The sequence below is a fragment of the Cherax quadricarinatus genome, chromosome 41 (assembly GCF_038502225.1).
Source record: "Cherax quadricarinatus isolate ZL_2023a chromosome 41, ASM3850222v1, whole genome shotgun sequence".
In the NCBI taxonomy this organism is placed as follows: Eukaryota; Metazoa; Arthropoda; class Malacostraca; order Decapoda; family Parastacidae; genus Cherax; species Cherax quadricarinatus.
Window position 1 is genome coordinate 15,747,876 of NC_091332.1, and position 23,658 is coordinate 15,771,533.

Here is a 23,658-nt window from a genome sequence, read left to right on the forward strand (position 1 = left end):
AACAAACTATCATTACACCTAGAGAAAACTGAAGCCATTCTCTTTGGCACGAAACATAAACTGAGAAGGGTAAATAATTTTAATGTTCAATGTAATGGGGAGCCCATCACTTTGGTTTCATCAGTAAAATATTTGGGAATCCCCTTTGACCCATGCATGTCAGGAGAATTGATAGGGAACAGTGTAGTAAAGAAAGCGAATGCCAGACTGAAGTTCCTGTATAGACAAGCACAGTGTCTACCTACTGAGGCTCGCAGGACCCTATGTCTAGCCCTTATACAATGCCATATGGATTACGCTTGCTCTTCTTGGTACTCTGCCTTGACAAAAAAAACTGAAAGATAGACTGCAAATCACCCAGAACAAAATCGTAAGATTCATCCTGGGGCTGGGACCAAGAGAACATGTAGGCCAGGATGAATTACAGCAGTTGGATATGCTGAATGTTGAAGACAGAGTAAAACAACTGAAGCTAGATCATGTTTATAAAATTGCTCACAAACAATGTCCAGAATATCTTGCTGTCAATTTTGTCAAGGTTGGGAACCAAAGCAATCATAGTACTAGGGGGAGAGAGCACAACTTTGTAGTAGCCACACTCAGTGGCCAGGCTTCAAACACCTTTTATTGTACAGCAATAAAGGAATGGAACAGACTGCCCGCACATGTCAAAGCCAGTCATAGCATGAACCAGTTCAAGAAGAGTGCCAAAAGGTGTCTGATGAATGTAGCTACAGAAAGGGAGGGGAATGATTTTCTATTTTTTAGCTAACATACGTGTAAATTTTACCTTATTCCTAGTAATGACCCTCGTATTGTAGATAGTCTTAATGACCCTCGTGTAGTAGATAGTCTTTTTAGTATGATAATAAGATGCTATCTTCATTATAGAATAATAAGAAAATATTATAACCTTTATATTATAATAATAAGGTAAAAAGACCCCAATGGAAATAAGTCACTCTGTCTGACTTTTTTGGGTTATCCCAGGTTCTCTACACATATGCTGCTATGTATGATAATTCTATTTAACTGTATTTGTGTATACCTGAATAAACTTACTTACAAGAAAAGTGGGTGCAGTATGTCTCAATGTATATACATCTGAGAGTTTATTTTGACCCAAATTTTCTTGACTAATGGTGAACAGGTTGCATAGAGCCTTAATGACGTTAATGCAATTGATAGACCTAAAACACAATTAATCTACCAACAGAATAATTAATTTGATTGATTAGAGAAACAGCCGAGTTTATCAGGCAGAGGATCGAAGCCCGAACACTCCTTACACGGAATGATCCTAAAGAGGGTCTCAGAATAAGGCCGAAAAATGCAAATCCTCGTTACTAACAGAAAGCCAGAGTGACTAATATCAGTTGAGATATTTAGGTCCATAACCAGACTGCGAACCACAACAATGAATTAACTCCTAGGTATTTATTTATTGCTCGTGAACTGGGGCAGTATATGTAAGGATCTTTATCTACAGGTCCCTTCTTGTCCATAACTGATTCCTGGGTCCATTGGCTGAGCTGATAATAAAAAAACTCCCAGATATTTGTGGTGGGGTATGTTTGGCGTGCATTTGAAAGACCCATATTCAATCCAGAGTGATGCGGGGTGTGCGGGGGAATCTCCTAACACCATTTGCCACTGCTTCCTCTTCTCTCTCTTTTGTTCCCGTCCCTTTTACGGCTCGCTCATATATACTGGCTTTCTCACTCTTTTCTGTTAGTGTGTCTTTGTAAATGGTCCAAGTCGGACCGAAACGTCGTTGTAAGCTGCTCCTCCTCCAATGTGCGAGTTGTTAGTGTACTGTATCAGGCTGTCAGCCGACTGTTGTGGGTTGCATCCTAGAGAATATGATCGAAGGACCCATGTGGAAATAAGCCACACTGCTTGACTTTCTTAGGTTTTTTTGACTAGTAACCCTTCAGGCTTATGATTCGAATAAAATCTTCTGTTTGAAAGGCGCTTCATAACTACTTATATTTTACTAAAGTCCATCAGTCCATCAACATACAGACGTTTTCTTCTTAACACTTGTCATAGAAAATGTTACTCAGTTTCTATGATGGGCTTAATAAGAGGTTTAAGGTTGGAATTAAAGAAGTATTTAGGTACAATTTACACAATTTTGGATGATTTACAATTGTCTTTCATAATAAGATGTGTGTAAATTACCTAGGATAACAAAGAAGTCGGAGAAAAACGATTTATTTTCGTTGGGGCTCTCGCAACTTAAATATTTGATGCATTAAATGTTCGTCTAGACTCTAGATTGTTAATAATGAAAACAAAACATACTAGTAAACAAATGCAAGCACGTGAAAAAAGAGCTTTATAAAGATAAAAAAGAACAAAAAATCAATTGAATATAACAGTTACATGACTATTACCTCTACCAGAAATCACATTCCTTCTTTTTCTGCGGCTTCATTCTTAATATTAAGGTGGCCCGGTGGCCTGGTGGCTAAAGCTCCCGCTTCACGCACGGAGGGCCCGGGTTCGATTCCCGGCGGGTGGAAACATTTCGACACGTTTCCTTACACCTGTTGTCCTGTTCACCTAGCAGCAAATAGGTACCTGGGTGTTAGTCGACTGGTGTGGGTCGCATCCTGGGGGACAAGATTAAGGACCCCAATGGAAATAAGTTAGACAGTCCTCGATGACGCACTGACTTTCTTGGGTTATCCTGGGTGGCTAACCCTCCGGGGTTAAAAATCCGAACGAAATCTCTTCTCTTAGGTACTTTTTAGTTCTCAAAAAAAAAAAAAAAAAAAAAAAAAAAAAACTTTTTTTTTAAGAGTACCTAATAATGAAGTCACATAAAAAAGAGGTTTGTGATTTCTTGCAGAGATTATATAAGCTTTTCAAAGGAAGACTAAAAATAATTTTACAGATAGTATTAACCAAGACAATAATTCCGGTTGTAACTATGACCATAATTTTGAAACGGGTGGACCGGTAAGCCAGCGGAAGGCCTCGGTCTGATGACCAAAAGCTCCAACGGCAGGTCATCTTCTAAGACCTGCGCCAGGAAACACTTGTACTGTTTCCTGACGAACCTTACCTGACCTATCTCAAGGAATAAGTATACATTGCTGATAAATTATACATAATCTAGAATGACACAGTTACGTTTTTATTTAGGAAAATCTATAAATATGTATTTAAATAAGTGGAGCAACAGCAGCAATAATAATGATTATTATATTCCTTTGATCTAATGAACCTTAAACTTTAGATGATACTGCAGCTACAATACCTTCACATGCAAGTGCAACTGTTGCATGAAGTATACCTGGAGAGGGTTTTGGGGGTCAACGCCCCCGCGGCCCAATCTGTGACCAGGCTTCATGGTGGATCAGGGCCTGATCAACCAGGCTGTTACTGATAAATTACACATGTGCACCTCTTGGGTATCTTTATTGAGGAAACGTTTCGCCACACAGTGGCTTCATCAGTCCATACGAAGGAGAATCGTGAAGAGCAGGAGAAGAATGAGGTAATCAGTCCCTCAACCTTGAGTCGATGTGGTCAGTCCATCACTCTTGAACAGAATACAGCATATATGCCGAGAAGTAGCTTATCTACCGTAGGCAGGAGAGGTGCAGCAGACGTAGGAGGTATCACATTTGTTCAATGTAGAAGTAGGTCGTGCTCAAGGATTAGGCAAGCGAAGAATTCCCAAGTATTAAGATCCCAAGAAGTTGCAGTGTTTGACAGGATTGTAGATGAATGGTTCAGAGAACCTACACATTGATAAATTAGACACATGTGCAACTCTTGGTAATCAGTCCCTCAACTCAAGGTTGAGGGACTGATTACCTCATTCTCCTCCTGTTCTTCATGATTCTCCTTTGTATGGACTGATGAAGCCACTGTGTGGCGAAACGTTTGATCAATAAAGATACCCAAGAGTTGCACATGTGTCTAATTTATGAACGTGTCGGTTCTCTGAACCATTCATCTACAGGCTGTTACTGTTTGCTGCACGCAACCCGACGTACGAACCACAGCCCGGCTGGTCAGGTACTGACTTTAGGTGCCTGTCCAGTGCCTTCTTGAAGACAGCCAGGGGACTATTGGTAATTCCCCTTATGTATGCTGGGAGGCAGTTGAACAGTCTTGGATCTCTGACACTTATTGTTTTGTTTCTTATCGTGCTTGTGGCACCCCTGCTTTTCATTGGGGGTATGTTGCATCGTCTGCCGAGTATTTTGCTTTCATAGGGAGTGCTTTTCTTGTGCAAGTTTGGTACTAATTCTTCTAGGATTTTCCAGGTGCATATAATCATGTGTCTCTCCCGCCTGCGTTCTAGGGAGTACAGATTGAGGAGCTTCAAGCGTTCCCAGTAATTGAGGTGTTTTATCGCAGTTATGTGTGCCGAAGCCAGACCCAGGCCAGCTCAGTCTGACAGATGGTTGAGGGAGGGGCGGCGGCAGAATTTCTATACTAGGGACTAATGGGTCCCTATCTGAATAGAAGGTGGGGCTAGGAGTCTTGTTTCGAAGCATTATTATTATTATTATTATTATTATTATTATTATTATTATTATTATTATTATTATTATTATTATTATTATTACTGTTTTTATTATGCGCGCTTTGGAGGGCTAAGATTTTTTTTTTTTTGGGGGGGGGGCTGAAGTGCCCTCTCTCCTACCTTGTATCCTCACTAGGATGGCTTTCTGTTATATCTGTTCACTCACTTGTGCACACTTAGAATTCTCTAAAACACTGTATGTTTCATCTTTAATTATAGTAAAAACACGCGGTATATAACAACTTATAAGTTATTTAATATTATGAGTGTTGTTCAGGTCACTGCTGCAAAATTAACTCTTATTAGTACTTGATTGTGTGGAAAACAAGGTTTTTCCCAACTTATTCTTGTGACGACTCGGAAAATCGTAATACCAAGATGTTAAACAACTCGCGGTACGAACAGGATTTAAACCCAACCCGACCTAATATGATTCGCCCATATTAATCCTACTGTATAACAATAGGCCTATCATGATACAATGGATAGAACGTTGGCCTGCTAGTTTGAGACGGTTATCTACTGAGGGTATTACTAAAAAGAGATTGCTAAGTACAGTATTGGTGTACAGTGACCTGAAGGTAGAGTGACCTGTAAATACTGTTTTGCAGGTAGTGACATGCACGTACAATAACTTGTAGAGACAGTGACCTGTAAATACAGTGATTTGCAGGTAATGTAACGTTCACGTACAGTAGCTTTTATATACAGTGGCCTGTAAGTATAAATGATGAGGTTGGGAGCTCCGCCAGTAGGATGCGGCCATAATTTATTGGTAATTTATCACGTGCCAAAAGGAATAGCAATGCATTATGCGTAATTTAAGCCTTATGCTGAGTCAGTCACCTGTAACGAATAGGCCCATTAAAGTACGAAAGTTATTCACTGAGAGTGATAAATCTTCAATGTCCAGCTAGCCGTTTCACGTTGGTATTGATATTCCCTATTGCAGGGGTTTCCAAACCTTTTATGCCACCCCCTTCCACACTACAGTAGAACCTCTGTATTCGGAATTGTTTCCTGAGAGTGTTCTGAATATTAAATTATCTGAATATTGGATCCATTTTTTTCCACAGGAAATAATGTAAATTGGATTAATTCGTTCCAGATCCTGAAAGTCACTCTTTACAAACATTTTTGGTTAAACCATACCCCCGGCCGGGATTGAACCCGCGGTCATAGAGTCTCAAAACTCCAGCCCGTCGCGACGGGCTGGAGTTTTGAGACTCTATGACCGCGGGTTCAATCCCGGCCGGGGGTATGGTTTATTTGCAATCGTATCATTACGATTTCTTGAGTCATTTTTGGTTAATTAAACTTGTAAAATAACATATATAGCAAGAAATCATACATGAACCCTTCAAGAATTTTAACTCTTGTTGCCACATTAACACTTTTTATTTCGCCTTTGTTTTTTATAATAGAAAATACGGTAGATGTTGGCTGGATCAGCAAGACGTATTCCACATTCATGTTTGGAAATAAGTTCGTTTTCTAGTTCAGTGGTCGTTCTTACAGTTTTCCTTGTAGGCTTTTTTACTTCACTATTCTGATTCGGAGCCATGATCAAATATTTTCAATAATAAAATAAAAACACAAACTTGTACAAAAAATAATTGAATCACAAGAGCTCAAAAAGCATGCGTCGTTCCGGATACAGTTAGGTTAGGTAAGGTTCGTCAGGAAACAGGACAAATGTTTCCTGACGCGGGTCTTAGTCAGATGATGACCCGCCTTTGGAGCTTTTGGTCATCTGACCGAGGCCTTCCGCTGGCTTACCGGTCCACCCCTTTAAAAATTATGGTCATTTATAACCATTGTTATACCGAATACAGTGACATTTGCTAATATCGGTACTTTTTTTCTCTCGATTTTTTTTCCGAATGCTGGATTTTATAATAAAGGTCCATCCGAATACAGACGTTCTACTGTATAATAAAAGTCCACCCCCCATAACCTTTGTTATTCAAACTCAGTGTTTACAACCGCTCACCTCAATGTGTACATCCATTACCCTCGTTATACAGATGTCATGTGTTTATAGCTGCACTAAAGAAAAATCTGCAATTTTTCAAACAGCCTACGTTATGACATCTTATGAATACGAATGATATGCAAAATAATAAGAATTGTGTTAAAAAGATAATACTTCCATATGTTGCTTCTTATCAGTGTGACAGATGGGTCTGAATTTTAATCACAACTATGACTTCCATCCTCTAGATCAGGGGTTCCCAAACTTTCTGTTCCTCTGTAGTCCTTGGGCATTATGAGTGGTTCCCATATCCCCCTTAAAATTAAGGGTCATAAATGTTTAAAATTATATTTTATTATGAAATTGTGTGTGTAGAGATATAAGGATTTTATACCTTGGAATATCAATGCCATTGTCAACTGTGGATGTAAATCCCAGCTGTGAATATTTCCGATTTTTGCTCATCAAGGGTAGAAATGAAAATACAAGTTTACTATAAGTAACGAAAGCAGTAAATGTAAAGACAATTAATTTCCTTAATTAATAACAACTGTATTTGAGTGTGTGCATATGTGGAGTTCGAGAGAGAAAATGACGAGTGTGATGGTTGGTGTTGTCTGTAGATGAAATACGCTAAATGGCAATTCAATGTAAGAAGTAATAAAAGTATTTGACAATTATGAGCGTCTTAATTGAAAATTTTTACACGGGTAGCTTTGCTCACAAATAACACCAACGCTGCTCTCACTACTAATGCTTGTAGATAACTGAAGCAGAGAGCTGCACGTTCAGCATGCATTCGGTATGGTTTTTAGGAGTTTATTAATTTTGAAGTGCTACATATATGTAACTTTGTAATATGTAAGGAAGAAGAAGGAGAGCTTTCCAGATTGGCTGCTCTTTTTATCAGTTGATTTGTAACGAGGGTGCTCTATATTGCTTATGTTCTACATTACTCATGGTGTACACTGTAAACTGAAGAGCAGTGTACACCTTGGTTATACTTTCAGACCCTTGTATACCCCTTGAGAAGTGCAAATGTACCCCAAGTTGGGAAACCCTGCTCTAGATATACTTTACCTTCACTTCTGTGAGCGCAGAAAACCCGACTTTGCACAGAGGTATGTTGTGGCCAAGGGCATCAATACCTTCAATTGTTTATCCGACGATAACACTTGTCAGTTCATGAACTGACAGGTGTGGGGTAGCGGGAGAAATTTCCGATGGACTGTATATTCTAGTGTGAGGTAAGTCCCTGAGGAAAAAGCATCTCAGTTGTTTCTGCCTCAGTTTCATGAGGTGTTCATTAATGAAACCTTTCACAGATTTATCCAAAACCATTTCGTTTGTTTTGATGAATTCATATTGCACTTGAAAGCACTGAAGGAAATTCGTATTTACACATTTTGTAATTCGTTCATCTTGTCTTGGGTGTTGTACACTGTTGTGTTGACACCCTGGCGATTTTAATTCATTTTATACAGAGACGAAAACATGTCTGCCGGGTATACTAGTTTTGTAACCAGTCGTCTTCGTGCAGGATATAAGACAAGTAAAACATGGTGTATACAACTAACTGATGAACTTGGAATCTTGGTAAAAAGAGTTTTCTGAGCCCAGCGGTGAGAGTAGCGATTCTCATTGCTGAGGTCCAGGTAATAAACCCTGCACATTAACGTAACATCCGAGTGAAATATATAACCCTGTTTACAAGTGAACACCAGTTATTGTTGCTCATATTGTGCTATGCATTTAAGTGGCATCAGCATGTACATGATAAAATATTTGGTTAAAGTTCCATTTCCTTTCCCTGCCTAATGTAAAGGACGCGGAGGAGATGGTGTCTCAGTGACTGTAATCCTGTTTTATGGTTAAGAAGGCAAGTAAGTTGGATGTCCAGTTTATATGGAATTATCCACCCAGAATACAAATCAGCATGAAATTACCAAAGGTGACTTACGTGAAAAAAAAGATGTTAGAGATAAATTTGATTAAAATGCCCAGTTTTCACGGTGATCTACATGTCTTTCAGTATTCATAAATGATTGACGACCACTGTGGCAACCATCTTAGGAAAAAAATATGTACCATAAAATTCCATGTTAGTCCATCTTTCTACCAGACCAGAAAATCTCTATCTTATCGATAATTGTACCCAAATTCTGTTGGTTGGTTTATGGGGTTTAAAGCCTATCGACTACACTAAGGTCATTAAGGCTGCACGTAACCTTTTCACCACCAGGTAAGAATACTTTCCTAATGTAGGGATTAAAATAAACTCAGATCTAGGACAAAAACAACATATAGTATTGGACCCTTCCTTAAACAATATGGGACTTACACAGATGACAGCAAAGAAATGAGTGAGATACTGAAGTCCTAATATGACTCAGTGTTTTGTGAGCCGATTATCAGAATAAGGGTCGACAGTCTAAATGATTTTTTATGACTGAAACTCAAAATTAATTAAAAAAAATTCTGAATTCATTCTAACACCAGGAGACTTTGAAAAAGTAATAAATGACATGCCCATGCACTATGCCCGAGGCCCAGAATCGTAGAACTGTGTTCAAGAACTGCAAGAAACTCCCCTTTCACGTGCCTCAAGTATTTTTTGGAGAGGGAGCATGGATACGGGTCATCCTACCGTCACTATAACAACACACACAGCCACAAAGGTGACAATAAAGCAATTATTAAGAATTACGGACCGATAGTACTAACGTCCCATATAATAAATTTTTTGAAAGGGTTCTAAGAAGCAAAATCGTCACCCACTTACATAATCATCAGTTGCACAACCCAGGACAGCAAGGTTTTAAAAGCAGGTCGCTCCTGCCTATCCCAACTACTGGACAACTATGACATGGTCTGGGATGCTCTGGAGGACAAACAAAATGCAGATGTAGTATACACAGACTGCGAAAGCCTTCGACGAGTACTATCATGGTGTAATAGCACATAAAATGCGTAATAAAGGAATAACAGGGTACAGTACTCGTTCCATCCTGTTCCTCATTCTCGTATCTGACATAACAGAGCACCGTGTCCACCTCTGAGGATGACACCCGAATTAGTGACAGTGGCATCCATCGAACACATTGCAAATCTCCAAGCGGACATCAACCAGATCTTTAAATGGGCCACAGAAAACGATATAAAGTTCAGTGGAGACAAATTTCAATTACCAATTTTCAGTTTCCATAGCGGAAAACTCGGGGAAATTAAAACTGTATTGGCGTATAAAACAAATTCCAAGCACACAGAGGAAAAAATTAATGTGAAGGACCTGGGAGTGAAATGTCAGACTGTCACTTTCAGAGATCACAACAATATGTCTACCACATCTGCTAGGAAAATGATAGGATGAATAATAAGAACCTTCAAAACTAGAGATGCCTGAAATATTGCTGTACACTAATGGCCTCTTTCAAGGCAGGCGAAATTACAGCCCTTGAGAATATACAGATATTTGTACTCCCTGGAACTCAGGCGAGAAAGATACATTTTAATATACACTTGGAAAATCCTAGAGGCAGTAGTCCCAAATCCGCACATGAAAATCACTCCCTACGAAAGCAAAAGACTCGGCAGGAAATGCAACATCCCCCAGTGAAAAGCAGGGGCGCCACGAGCACGCCAAGAGACAACACAATAGGTGTCAGGGGCGCAAGATTGTTTCATCTACGTCCCAGCATACATAAAGGGGATTACCAATAGACCTCTCTGGCTGTCTTCGAGGAGGAGCTGGACAGGCACCTAAAATCGGTACCTGACAGCCGGGCTGTGGTTCGTACGTCGGCTTACGTGCGGGCAGCAGTAGCAGCCTGGTTGATCAGACCCTGATCCACCACGAGGTCTGGTCACTGACTGGGCCGCTGGGGGCGTTGACCCCCGAACCCCCCTCCAGGTATACTCAGCGTATATACGCTCTACTTTTAATCCCATTAATTATATATTTTGGTATTTTCACTAAAATATGATTTTTTTTCTTAAAATCATTAATATTAGAATTTTAAGAGAAACAATATTCATATCTTCCTTCTCTCCTGATAGTATGTTTTAAATTTATATTCATATACAAATTTTAGGTAAAGCGGGTTGAATTTTGCATCAGTACCCTGAGTGTATCCATATATTTGCAGCTGAAAACCTGTGTATGCGTATATTTTGCACCAGTTCGCTTGTTGTACCCAAGTATTTTTGTATCTGTACTTTCGTATTATAACCAGCAATCCAGGTATCCTTGCACCTTTTCCCTTGCTGTGTATCCATATCTTTATACCTGTATTCTCGCTGCTGTATCCGACTTTTTCCACCTGTAACCTTGAGACACACATACGTCTTGCACTCTCATCAATATCAGCTCCAGCTCTGACAAAAAAGCAAAACATTTACCGATCACTCAAGATGGAATAAATTGGAGAGAAATCACCTTTACACAGGTCTGGAAATCTATTATTTTGTATGTTTTTCCTGCCTCGTCTTTGACCATCAATCACCGGAGCAATCAGTGTTTCTTGTGTTCACTCAAATCCATTTATTTTCTTAGGGCAATTTTCTCGTTTCACATTTTTTTCGTCTGTCTGTGCGAATTTCTTTCTCTTGTTTCTATTCTTTGTCTGTTATTACTCTGTTCCTTCTTACTCTTACCCGTGTGCTGTAGGCTTGAGCCTCCGTCTGCTAATCGTGATTCTGTCTGTGACCAGTCAGGCTGTTGGGGTTAGCCAGGCGTGAGGTTCGAGGATAAGTATAACGTGTATAAGTGAAATAAAGACGCACATGCGACACTTAGGTAATTTATTAGGGCACGTTTCGCTCACTGGGAGCATTATCACAAGAATATAGGACTAATGCAGTTCCCCAGGCGGGCGAAACGTCCCTTAATAAAGATCTTAAGTGCCGCACACCTGTCCTCACTTGTAGCTCTGGAGTACTGGTTCCCGCGGCTGCAACTTGCATGATCTGCGGCAGTACATGGTACATGGCCCATACGGCTTTAGCGCTTGGTTTTGTTGCAAGCCACACCAGTATTGCCCAGCCCAAGGAGGAACGTTTATGTGCTCGGTTTCTGTGATCCAGTACATGTTAGGTGATGTGTGTTCTATAGAGCTGTTGATGCTGCTTTCCCCTTTTTCTTTATTTGTACTGTTATTATGGGGAAGCGCTAAACATGTAGGAGTCATACAGTGTCTGGGGAATGAGCTAATCAGGTTGATCCAAGGAAAGTGATGGTAGAACCAAATTCCTTGAATCATGAACCCTTTTCCGGCATCAAGGCACCTCTATGAACAGAAACAATTATCATCATCACTGACACGTAAGGTTATAAATGACCATAATTTTTAAAGGGGTGGACCGGTAAGCCAGCGGAAGGCCTCGGTCAGATGACCAAAAGCTCCAAAGGCGGGTCATCATCTGACTAAGACCCGCGTCAGGAAACATTTGTCCTGTTTCCTGACGAACCTTACCTAACCTAACCTAACTGACACGTATACTTTTTCGTCAGTTCCTGTTGAGAAAAGTTTTCAGTTTAATAACTAAGTTCAATACTACTGTTATTCACGAAATCGTAATAACACTATTACAAACATACCATGGTACGGGTGGGGTTAGAACCCATGGCAAATGAAACGTAAAACTCCAGACCATGCGTAAGTCACTGGGTTACACACTAGCCTTCAGTTTTACCACTCAGTTGTTACCGGTTCTAACCCCACCCGCACCGTGGTTTAATAAGTGGTTTAATTAAATTATTAAACCACTGTTAATAACATCGGTTTCTGTGATCCAGTACATGTTAGGTGATGTGTGTTCTATAGAGCTGTTGATGCTGCTTTCCCCTTTTTCTTGGTTTGTACTGTTTGTACTGTTTTCTTGGTTTAATAAGTGTTATTAAACGACTGTTAATAACATTGGTTTAATAAGTGTTATTAAACCACTGTTTGTGGTTAAGTTATATTTTACGTTACTTGGGTGTTGGGTATAAAAAAAAATACTAAGATAAATTTTTTTTATAAATGTTTATTGGGGATTAGGCCTACAGTAACAAAGCTAAGTGAGAAGCCGCGGTACACCCCTGGTGACACTTGTTGAGCTGTACGTGAACACTACAGGTGTTCTGGACCACCAGTGAACCCCACCTGAACAAGACTAGAGCATAACATGGACACTGAAAGTGCTGTGGCCCACCTGTGATCTTCACCTGAACTAGACTGGAGCTGTGCTTGAACCCTACATGTGTTCTGGCCCATCTGTGAACTCCATCTGAACAAGGCGTGAGCTGTATCTGCATCTGAACAAGTCCGTCTCTGTTATTTTGAACAAGATAACACCTGATCCGAGCACAACAAGTGTACGACTGTACTAGTACAATCATCTTAGTATCTGCTGTTCTTGTTTGCCCCGGAAACCAAAACGTGACTCACCAGTGAGGCTACCCAAGGTAGACGTTTCGAACACTGAGGAATGCTACTATATACATCACAAGAAATATATTTGTATGTGTGTGTGCTTACTCTATGATACACAAGACATCAATATACATATAAATATATCATTTTTTTCAGTGATACCCCTCAGTACTGGGGGATTTGCAGCCACACACACGAACATAGGCACGCACTCACACACAAACATAGACACACACACACACACACACACACACACACACACACACACACACACACACACACACACACACACACAAGCATACACAAAAATAGTTTATAAAACAGCCAGAACACGTTAGTATCAACTGGCTCACAACCTCAGTATTAAAAAATGTAAGAAATTCCATGGCCTAGAGTGATGTCACATCCTGGTGTAGTGACGTCATATTCTGCTGTGGTGACGTTATATCCTGGTGTGGGGACGTCATATATCAACGTACGACGTATGTGGTAGAGTGCAACGTGTCAGGTGAGAGAGTATTGATAAAGTGGCGACATATAGGTGGAGGATGACTTGAATTACGCCCAATGTCGCGAATGGTAAGATGTCAGGAGAAAGAGTAACGTCTTCAGTAGGATCTAGCTGGCGTCCTGACATCTTGCCTGACGAGGGACACCCAGGAAGATACTGAACCCTCATCAGAGGCTATCATCAGCGAGGCAGACTCGATCTCTAGTTTATAGAATAGAATTTGGGACACTGCTAGATCAGGACGCTATGTCCCCCATCCTTGACAGGTTTGTAGTGATGGGAGAACCTGTTAGTTAGAGTTGGGGTGGGTAAGGGGCCAAGGAATGGGACACTTGAAAAACGGTTTTAGGGGGCTGGCAGGGGCTATATAGCTAGTCTCCAGCACACCCGTCCTTCAGTAGGTCATCATCTTCGTGTCTGCAGGGTAAGGAGGGGCAGCAGTAATGGCTGCAGCAGCAGCGGCAACACCACCAGCAGGAGGGAGGTGTCCTGGCTCTCTGGGATGACACTGCTTACCCCGCTGGTCTGCATAGCGGCCGGCTGCTCTCCTGAGGGAAGGGAGAAGTGTATAGACTGATAGCTATCATTGAACTGATAGAGCTATAAACTGATTTCAATTTTATTAATAAAAAAAATAAATGCCTATATTTATTCTATGTATTTGTGTAAAATACTGGAAGCTTGATATTTTTTTCCTAGAAAAGAACCATCACCCACTCTGACGAGAGCCGTGAGTGCAACCACCAGAATCCGTCAGGTGATGTAGATATTGATTCACTGATCAGGTGATGAGCAGAAAGAGATGGGAGGAATAAGAGGGAGTAAAACTGAGAGTACAGGAAAGATTGATAACACAAGACTAGCAGCTACATGATAACTTATTTTGTGATTTTTTTTTTTTGGGGGGGGGGGCACTTTTTTTATTTAAACATGAAACTTAAAAGTTATTCTCCGGGATCTCGTTAACGATTTTAAATACGTAGACACGGCACAAGAAATCAACATATTTTAAAGCATTTACGATTTTATGAAATGTTCACAATATATATATATATATATATATATATATATATATATATATATATATATATATATATATATATATATATATATATATATATATATATATATGTATGTATATTGTGTCGAATAGGTGAAACTTGCAATCTTGGCTTAAATAGCAACGCTCTTCTTGCCGAATAAGGCAAGCGAAAATTTGTTTATGCAGTAATTTCGCAAAAATCAATCTGAATCTAACGAAAAAAATATATTTCATCGTGTTTGTTTATTATTAAATTACTGTAAACTTATCTAAAATATATTTAGTTGGATTAGGCTGAATTAAATTGCGCTTGCTATTAAAAAGTTAGGTAAATTTTCTAAGGTTCTTTTGATACAAAATTATTTTTTTACGTTAAGATAAATGAAAAAATACATCTTTAAACGTATAAAAGAATTTTTTTTAGAAAGGACTTAATTTTAATTGAGTTCTTGCTAATTCACCAATTTTACCTATTCGGCACGATATATATATATATATATATATATATATATATATATATATATATATATATATATATATATATATATATATATATATATATATATATATATAATAATAATAATGTTACTAAACTAACTTTTGCACTGTTATTGCGCTCTACACACAAGTTTTATGAATATATTACATATAAAACTAAAAATATAACATGTAGTTTCAATGAGAAAGCATTTAGACTGGTTATAATTTAGAAAGTGTAAAAAATATATATTAGAAAACTATATCGGATATAGAGCATTCGTGAATGATCGAAGTTAATTAGGTCTTACTGTGAGTAAGACCTAAAATTATATGAGTGACACAGTACCAGGGATATGGAAGGGGTGGGGATGGGGGTGACAATCAGATGTGAGTCAAGGAAAGGGAGGGTAGTTTCAGTTCTTGGAATCAAAAACCGTTCAGCATTGAAGCAGCTTTAACCCTCCTCCCCCCCCCCCCCCTTTCCCCCCTACAACGACTTACTTAGTTCATCCTGGGTTATCAGGCAACTCGGTTCAGTACAGAAAAAGACATGTTGCAGATTACTATAATCATAACCAAGCGATAAACCCGTAAGGGTCCTGCAGTTCTGAACAAGCAGAACAGCGCAAACCAAGCGTTTATTTTGACTAAAGTTTCGCTCATTGACAAAGTAAACATCAAACTGAGCGAAACGTTGCCCCAGTGAAAGTTTGTTATGCAACGTGTCTTTCCTAAAATATTATCTGCAGTATGCTATTCAGATCTAATTTATTTAACGTTTACAGCTGTGTATGAACTGAAACTTAAGTATTTTGTTCCAGGGAACCAAAAGCCTGAGCGTCTCTTGTGTCCACTAAAGTTTAAGGGCTCAGAAGAATTCTCGAATTGAGATAGATTACTCAGAAATATTTAAGAATGTCGAAGTCCTTTATCTATAGTGGCTTATTGCCAGCCATTCTGGAAACATATACAAAATTTACCAATTCTAAATTACTCTTAATGAAGTCATGGCCACATTTAATTGCAATGTAATGTTTTGTGATTAAATTCATGACTGTGTGAACTCATTACTGTTATTTTGATATGAATAAATAGTTGATTATCATTGTAAGCTGCTTAACAAATGTTGGGGCTCAGTCCCTGAACCCACTATTTGCTTCTGTAGTCCTTTGACAGGATGGTTATGGATGCATAAGGAACATATCATTTCATAGTCAGACTTCTTTCAAAGGATCAACTCGACAGTCTCCGATCCTCTACAAACTGTATTGCTAGTCTTTGGTCCACGTAATGTGGTTGACCTACTTCCACTAGTGGGTCCCGCCGTATGTCTCAAGACCCAAGTGATGGATGAAAAAACTACAATGAGCTCTGGGAACCATTGTGTAGCAAGCTTCCCGAGGCAACACCGTCAAACAGTGTTGATAACTCGTAGATGAATTTAGAGATGCCAAGAGTGTTGCTAGTGTTTAAAGCTGTTCTCAAGAGCACAATTCCTTGCAAGTCCTCTGCATAATTATCATTACATTCATGGGGAACGATAAAACCTCTAAATGGAATCGAAAAAATCAAGTTTTATCCAAGAAAAGGGAGGAAGAGTCCGATTTATTGGATCAGGAGCCACTACGGACATCAAGGCACCTCCCTCGAGGGGACGGTAAGTGTTTTGGCGAAGTAAAAATAAATAATGTCCATAAATTTAAAATCAGAACACTGTGTATTCCAGGAATATCATCCATTAATGCTAATCGACATTTATTAGTATCTTAGCATATATCCCTAAGTGCATGTGTATAGCTAAAGTACAGTGGATATTAGGTCTGCGCATTTGGGTGTTTGTGGCTTAGTTGGTACTGTCCTCAGTTTACATACTGAGGGTCCAGGATCGATTGCTGGAACGGGTATTGCGTTGGGCATGTTTCCTTACACTTGTTATCCCTGTTCACCTAACAGTAAGTATATACTTGTGTGTTAGCCGATTGTTGTGGGTGGCATCCTGGAGGACACTGGGGACTTTAAGAGGCACGTCAGTTCCCCAGTCTTCTAATATGTGCTGTAAAGGTCTGAGCTTTGCTCAGACCTCTGCAACACATTTGTCCTCAAGGATTTTTTAAGTTATACCATGAATTAAGAAAGGATTCTAGACTTCATCTTACGAAATCAAAGAAAGCAAATGAGATAGTAATTACGGACAAAGTAGATTATAGGGAAAAAATAAACATGATATTAGGAGACAGGGAAACTCACACGCCTCTTAAGTTGCTCGAAATGCTCTGTAAAACCAGCAGCTTTCTATACAGTATGTCAGTGAAGTCAACCACGTCTGTAATTGTTGTAATTATAGAAATAAAGGTTAAACTAAAATATATTTTTTTGAAAAGCCTGGAATTTAAAGATCAAAATTATATTACAATATAATATTGTCTCCACTCAGCGTTTTATCAGTTTGTTGCAATTATACCCTTCATTGGGAGCAAGGGTGCCTTAATGCAGGGGAGGGGCTCTTGATCCCAGGCATTATAGCTACTCAGGTGAAACCTCATAGCTTTCAAGTCCCTAGGCCAGGGGTGGGCAACCTTTTTAAGTGTGCGTGCCAAAGTCGGCCACATCTTTGATACAAAATCTCTGGAAACACATGGGGACTATATCCCCGCTTTTCTTGGAACGGATACGTGATAAATGTCGCAGTTTTTTTTTTTTTTTTTTTTTTTTTTTTTTTTTTTTTTTTTTTTTTGTTTTTTGAGATGAGACCAGAGGTTAGCGAGCCGGAAAGAAAGTCGTTGGTGTGCCAGATTTGGCAAGCGTGCTAAGCGTTGCCCACCCCGCCCTAGGCTGTACACAAATAACTCGCACCTACGAGACAAACTTACGACGATGTTTCGGTCCGACTTGGACCATTAGCTAGTTAATTGACTAGTTCATGGTCAAAGTCGGACTGAAACGTTGTCATAACTGTGTCTCAGGTGTTCGGGTTATCTGTGAATAATTATAATAATAATATTGTACATTATATTTTGATTATAACTATATTAGAAAATAAAAAAAAGGCTTATACAAACCATTAAATAAAAAATTACACCTCTCTACCTTTTTTATGGTATGTAGACGCTTGGTATATTTACACATCTTCAGTAAAATGTTTCCTACTAATGCCGCACATTTACTTACTGAGGATAACATAGCCATTTAAGAAAAGTGAAAAAACATGGTGCTTAGGATAATTTTGATTTAGCTCCTTATTCATATATTTTTGGAGTGTCAGTCTGAATGATCATTAAAGGCTTAGAGTTTTCCCATGATTTGAATAATTATTAAAAATAAATGCTTTAAGTGGAAGGAGCGGCGATCCTTCACTTAATACGTCACATACCGAGCTTTCTCTGTCTGTCTGTCTGTCTCTCTCTCTCTCTTTTTCTTTGTCTGTCTGTCTGTCTGTCTCTCTCTCTCTCTCTCTCTCTCTCTCTCTCTCTCTCTCTCTCTCTCTCTCTCTCTCTCTCTCTCTCTCTCTCTCTCTCTCTCTCTCTCTCATTTGAAAGCATTCCTCCATAAACAATCTAGAAGTACCTGCAGTCATTCCTCCATACATAAGCAATTTAAGAATACCTGCAACCGTTCGTCCATACATACTCACCCACCTTACTACCCCTCAACATAGACTATGACCAAACTTCATCGCTGAACATATGATTATCCGGGCTGTTGCTACCTGCAGCCCGCAGGCCATCCTTACCTTCAACGACATTGATGACGACTGAGGCCGGGTGTGCAGACGTGGGTCAGCAGGTGTAGTTGCCGGAGTCCTTAGGTGAAGCCTCCTTGATGGTCAAGTGTGAGGTGGTTGCCTCCTGCTCCTCCCTCGTGCTGATCCTCACAGGTCCCTCGTAATCCAAGATATCTCGGTTGTGGTACCAGTAGACTAGTCCTGCGGAGGAAAGAGGACTGGCGTGAGGGTCTGAAAAGTTGGTATTAATACCTATATTCAAGTAGGTACTGGTGTGAGTGGTTCCTCTCTTTATCTTTCTCTAAATTCTAAAATGCCCTGTCTGTATTTGCATAAGTGTTTATCTCTGACATTGTTTCTAATATATATATGTCGTGCCGAATAGGCAGAACTTGCGATCTTGGCTTAAATAGCAACGTTCATCTTGCCATATAGGACAAGTGAAAATTTGTGTATGCAGTAATTTCTCCAAAATCATTCTGAACCTAACGAAAAAAATATATTTCACTGTGTTTGTTTAGTATTAAATTACTGTAAACAAATCTAAAATATATTTAGTTGGGGTAGGCTAAAATAAATTGCTCTTGTTATAATAAGGTTAGGTAAGTTTTCTAAGATTCTTTTGGTGCCAAATTAAAAATTTTTACATTAACATTAATGAAAAAAATATATCTTTAAACGTATAAGAGAAAATTTTAGAAAGGACTTCTTGCTAATTGACCAGTTTTACATATTCGGCACTACACACACACACACACACACACACACACACACACACACACACACACACACACACACACATATATATATATATATATATATATATATATATATATATATATATATATATATATATATATATATATATATATATATATATTAATATTACACACACATGTACAGAGAAAGATCGATGTCAGTAGGACTCGATCTTTCTCTATATATACCGGCTTGTTTCTGTCTGGTGCGTTGATATATATATATATATATATATATATATATATATATATATATATATATATATATATATATATATATATATATATATATATATATATATATATATATATATATATATAGGGAAGTGGAATAAGAATCTTTCCTCCGTAAGCCATGCGTGTTGTAAAAGTCAACTAAAATGCCGGGAACAATGGGCTAGTAACCCCTTTTCCTGTAAAGATTACTAAAAAGAATAATAAGAAGAAAATTGTCAAAGTGGGAAGCCTGAATGTGCGTGGATGTTGTGCAAATGATAAGAAAGAGATGATTGTGGATGTTATGAATGAGAAGAAACTGGATGTCCTGGCTTTAAGTGAAACAAAGCTGAAGGGGGTGGGAGAGTTTCAATGGAGAGGAATAAATGGGATTAGGTCAGGGGTTTCAAATAGAGTTAGAGCTAAAGAAGGAGTAGCAATAATGTTGAAGGATAAGCTATAGCAGGAAAAGAGGGACTACAAATGCATAAATTCAAGGATTATGTGGAGTAAAATAAAGATTGGATGTGAAAAGTGGGTTATAGTAAGCGTGTATGCACCTGGAGAAGAGAGAAATGTAGAGGAGAGAGATAGATTCTGGGAAATGTTGAGTGAATGCGTGGGGAGTTTTGAATCAAGTGTGAGAGTAATGGTGGTTGGGGATTTCAATGCTAAAGTGGGTAAAAATGTTATGGAGGGAGTAGTAGGTAAATTTGGGGTGCCAGGGGTAAATGTAAATGGGGAGCCTTTAATTGAGCTATGTGTAGAAAGAAATTTGGTAATAAGTAATACATATTTTATGAAAAAGAGGATAAATAAATATACAAGGTATGATGTAGCACGTAATGAAAGTAGTTTGTTAGATTATGTATTGGTGGATAAAAGGTTGATGGGTAGGCTCCAGGATGTACATGTTTATAGAGGGGCAACTGATATATCAGATCATTATTTAGTTGTAGCTACAGTTAGAGTAAGAGGTAGATGGGAAAAGAGGAAGGTGGCAACAACAAGTAAGAGGCAGGTGAAAGTGTATAAACTAAGGGAGGAGGAAGTTCGGGCGAGATATAAGCGACTATTGGCAGAAAGGTGGGCTAGTGCAAAGATGAGTAGTGGAGGGGTTGAAGAGGGTTGGAATAGTTTTAAAAATGCAGTATTAGAATGTGGGGCAGAAGTTTGTGGTTATAGGAGGGTGGGGGCAGGAGGAAAGAGGAGTGATTGGTGGAATGATGAAGTAAAGGGTGTGATAAAAGAGAAAAAGGTAGCTTACGAGAGGTTTTTACAAAGCAGAAGTGTTATAAGAAGAGCAGAGTATATGGAGAGTAAAGGAAAGGTGAAGAGAGTGGTGAGAGAGTGCAAAAGGAGAGCAGATGAAAGAGTGGGAGAGGCACTGTCAAGAAATTTTAATGAAAATAAGAAAAAATTTTGGAGTGAGTTAAACAAGTTAAGAAAGCCTAGGGAAAGTATGGATTTGTCCGTTAAAAACAGAGTAGGGGAGTTAGTAGATGGGGAGATGGAGGTATTAGGTAGATGGCGAGAATATTTTGAGGAACTTTTAAATGTTGAGGAAGAAAGGGAGGCGGTAATTTCATGCACTGGCCAGGGAGGTATACCATCTTTTAGGAGTGAAGAAGAGGAGAATGTAAGTGTGGTGGAGGTACGTGAGGCATTGCGTAGAATGAAAGGGGGTAAAGCAGCTGGAACTGATGGGATCATGACAGAAATGTTAAAAGCAGAGGGGGATATAGTGTTGGAGTGGTTGGTACTTTTGTTTAATAAATGTATGAAAGAGGGGAAGGTACCTAGGGATTGGCAGAGAGCATGTATAGTCCCTTTATATAAAGGGAAAGGGGACAAAAGAGATTGTAAAAATTATAGAGGAATAAGTTAACTGAGTATACCAGGAAAAGTATACGGTAGAGTTATAATTGAAAGAATTAGAGGTAAGACAGAATGTAGAATTGCGGATGAGCAAGGAGGCTTCAGAGTGGGTAGGGGATGTGTAGATCAAGTGTTTACATTGAAGCATATATGTGAACAGTATTTAGATAAAGGTAGGGAAGTTTTTATTGCATTTATGGATTTAGAAAAGGCGTATGATAGAGTGGATAGAGGAGCAATGTGGCAGATGTTGCAAGTTTATGGAATAGGTGGTAAGTTACTAAATGCTGTAAAGAGCTTTTATGAGGATAGTGAGGCTCAGGTTAGGGTGTGTAGAAGAGAGGGAGAATACTTCCCGGTAAAAGTAGGTCTTAGACAGGGATGTGTGATGTCACAATGGTTGTTTAATATATTTATAGATGGGGTTGTAAAAGAAGTAAATGCTAGGGTGTTCGGGAGAGGGGTGGGATTAAATTATGGGAAATCAAATTCAAAATGGGAATTGACAGTTACTTTTTGCTGATGATACTGTGCTTATGGGAGATTCTAAAGAAAAATTGCAAAGGTTAGTGGATGAGTTTGAGAATGTGTGTAAAGGTAGAAAGTTGAAAGTGAACATAGAAAAGAGTAAGGTGATGAGGGTATCAAATGATTTAGATAAAGAAAAATTGGATATCAAATTGGGGAGGAGGAGTATGGAAGAAGTGAATGTTTTCAGATACTTGGGAGTTGATGTGTCGGCGGATGGATTTATGAAGGATGAGGTTAATCATAGAATTGATGAGGGAAAAAAGGTGAGTGGTGCATTGAGGTATATGTGGAGTCAAAAAACGTTATCTATGGAGGCAAAGAAGGGAATGTATGAAAGTATAGTAGTACCAACACTCTTATATGGATGTGAAGCTTGGGTGGTAAATGCAGCAGCGAGGAGACGGTTGGAGGCAGTGGAGATATCCTGTCTAAGGGCAATGTGTGGTGTAAATATTATGCAGAAAATTCGGAGTGTGGAAATTAGGAGAAGGTGTGGAGTTAATAAAAGCATTAGTCAGAGGGCAGAAGAGGGGTTGTTGAGGTGGTTTGGTCATTTAGAGAGAATGGATCAAAGTAGAATGACATGGAAAGCATATAAATCTATAGGGGAAGGAAAGAGGGGTAGGGGTCTTCCTCGAAAGGGTTGGAAAGAGGGGGTAAAGGAGGTTTCGTGGGCGAGGGGCTTGGACTTCCAGCAAGCGTGCATGAGCGTGTTAGATAGGAGTGAATGGAGACGAATGATACTTGGGACCTGACGATCTGTTGGAGTGTGAGCAGGGTAATATTTAGTGAAGGGATTCAGGGAAACCGGTTATTTTCATATAGTCGGACTTGAGTCCTGGAAATGGGAAGTACAATGCCTGCACTTTAAAGGAGGGGTTTAGGATATTGGCAGTTTGGAGGGGTATGTTGTGTATCTTTATACGTATATGCTTCTAAACTGTTGTATTCTGGGCACCTCTGCAAAAGCAGTGATAATGTGCGAGTGTGGTGAAAGCGTTGAATGATGATGAAAGTATTTTCTTATTGGGGATTTTCTTTCTTTTTTTGGGTCACCCCGCCTCGGTGGGAGACGACCAACTTGTTGAAAAAAAAAAATATATATATATATATATATTCGAGTTATGATGACTAGAGCTTTGGTAAGATGGGTAAGGAAGAAGGATGGGTAAGGATGGAATTATTGGAAAAGGGTGGGAGGGGGGGAGAGGTAGGATATAAAAGGTAAGTGGCCCAACCACTTTGGTGCAATTTAAAAAGTGTATGTGAATTGATAAGATATTCTTTAAGGGGTATAATACTAACCCATCAGAGTCACATAGATATAATAGGTATATAAGTACATGACTCTGAATTGGTAGTAGTTATACAAGTTGCAATTGCTTTTTTTTTTTCGCGATTGCACAACGGATATTTATACGACAAGAAAGGCAATAATTTTCTGGCCAGTTTATAAGTTCGTGACAATAGCTTCTTAATGGTGGTGTCCAACAATAGTCAATAGCATAATTTTACATTAGAAAGTTATTTAAGATGTCTCCCTAATTGGGGGCGATGATTTTCTCAGTATACATAGAAGGGTTC

General features: G+C 39.0%; 1 protein-coding gene across 1 annotated transcript in view; it reads right to left on the reverse strand.

Annotated features, from left to right (window-relative positions):
• Positions 1–12,528: 12,528 nt before the first annotated feature.
• The window catches only part of LOC128695972 (zwei Ig domain protein zig-8-like), a 586,753-nt gene continuing 575,623 nt past the window's right edge, over positions 12,529–23,658 (reverse strand). The window contains exons 9-10 of the mRNA XM_070093033.1: positions 18,701–18,892; positions 12,529–13,996 (exon numbers count right to left, since the gene is read on the reverse strand). Of these exons, the coding sequence (XP_069949134.1) occupies positions 18,747–18,892 (146 nt within the window). The 3' untranslated portion in view covers positions 12,529–13,996; positions 18,701–18,746. The remainder of the gene's footprint in view (positions 13,997–18,700; positions 18,893–23,658) is intronic.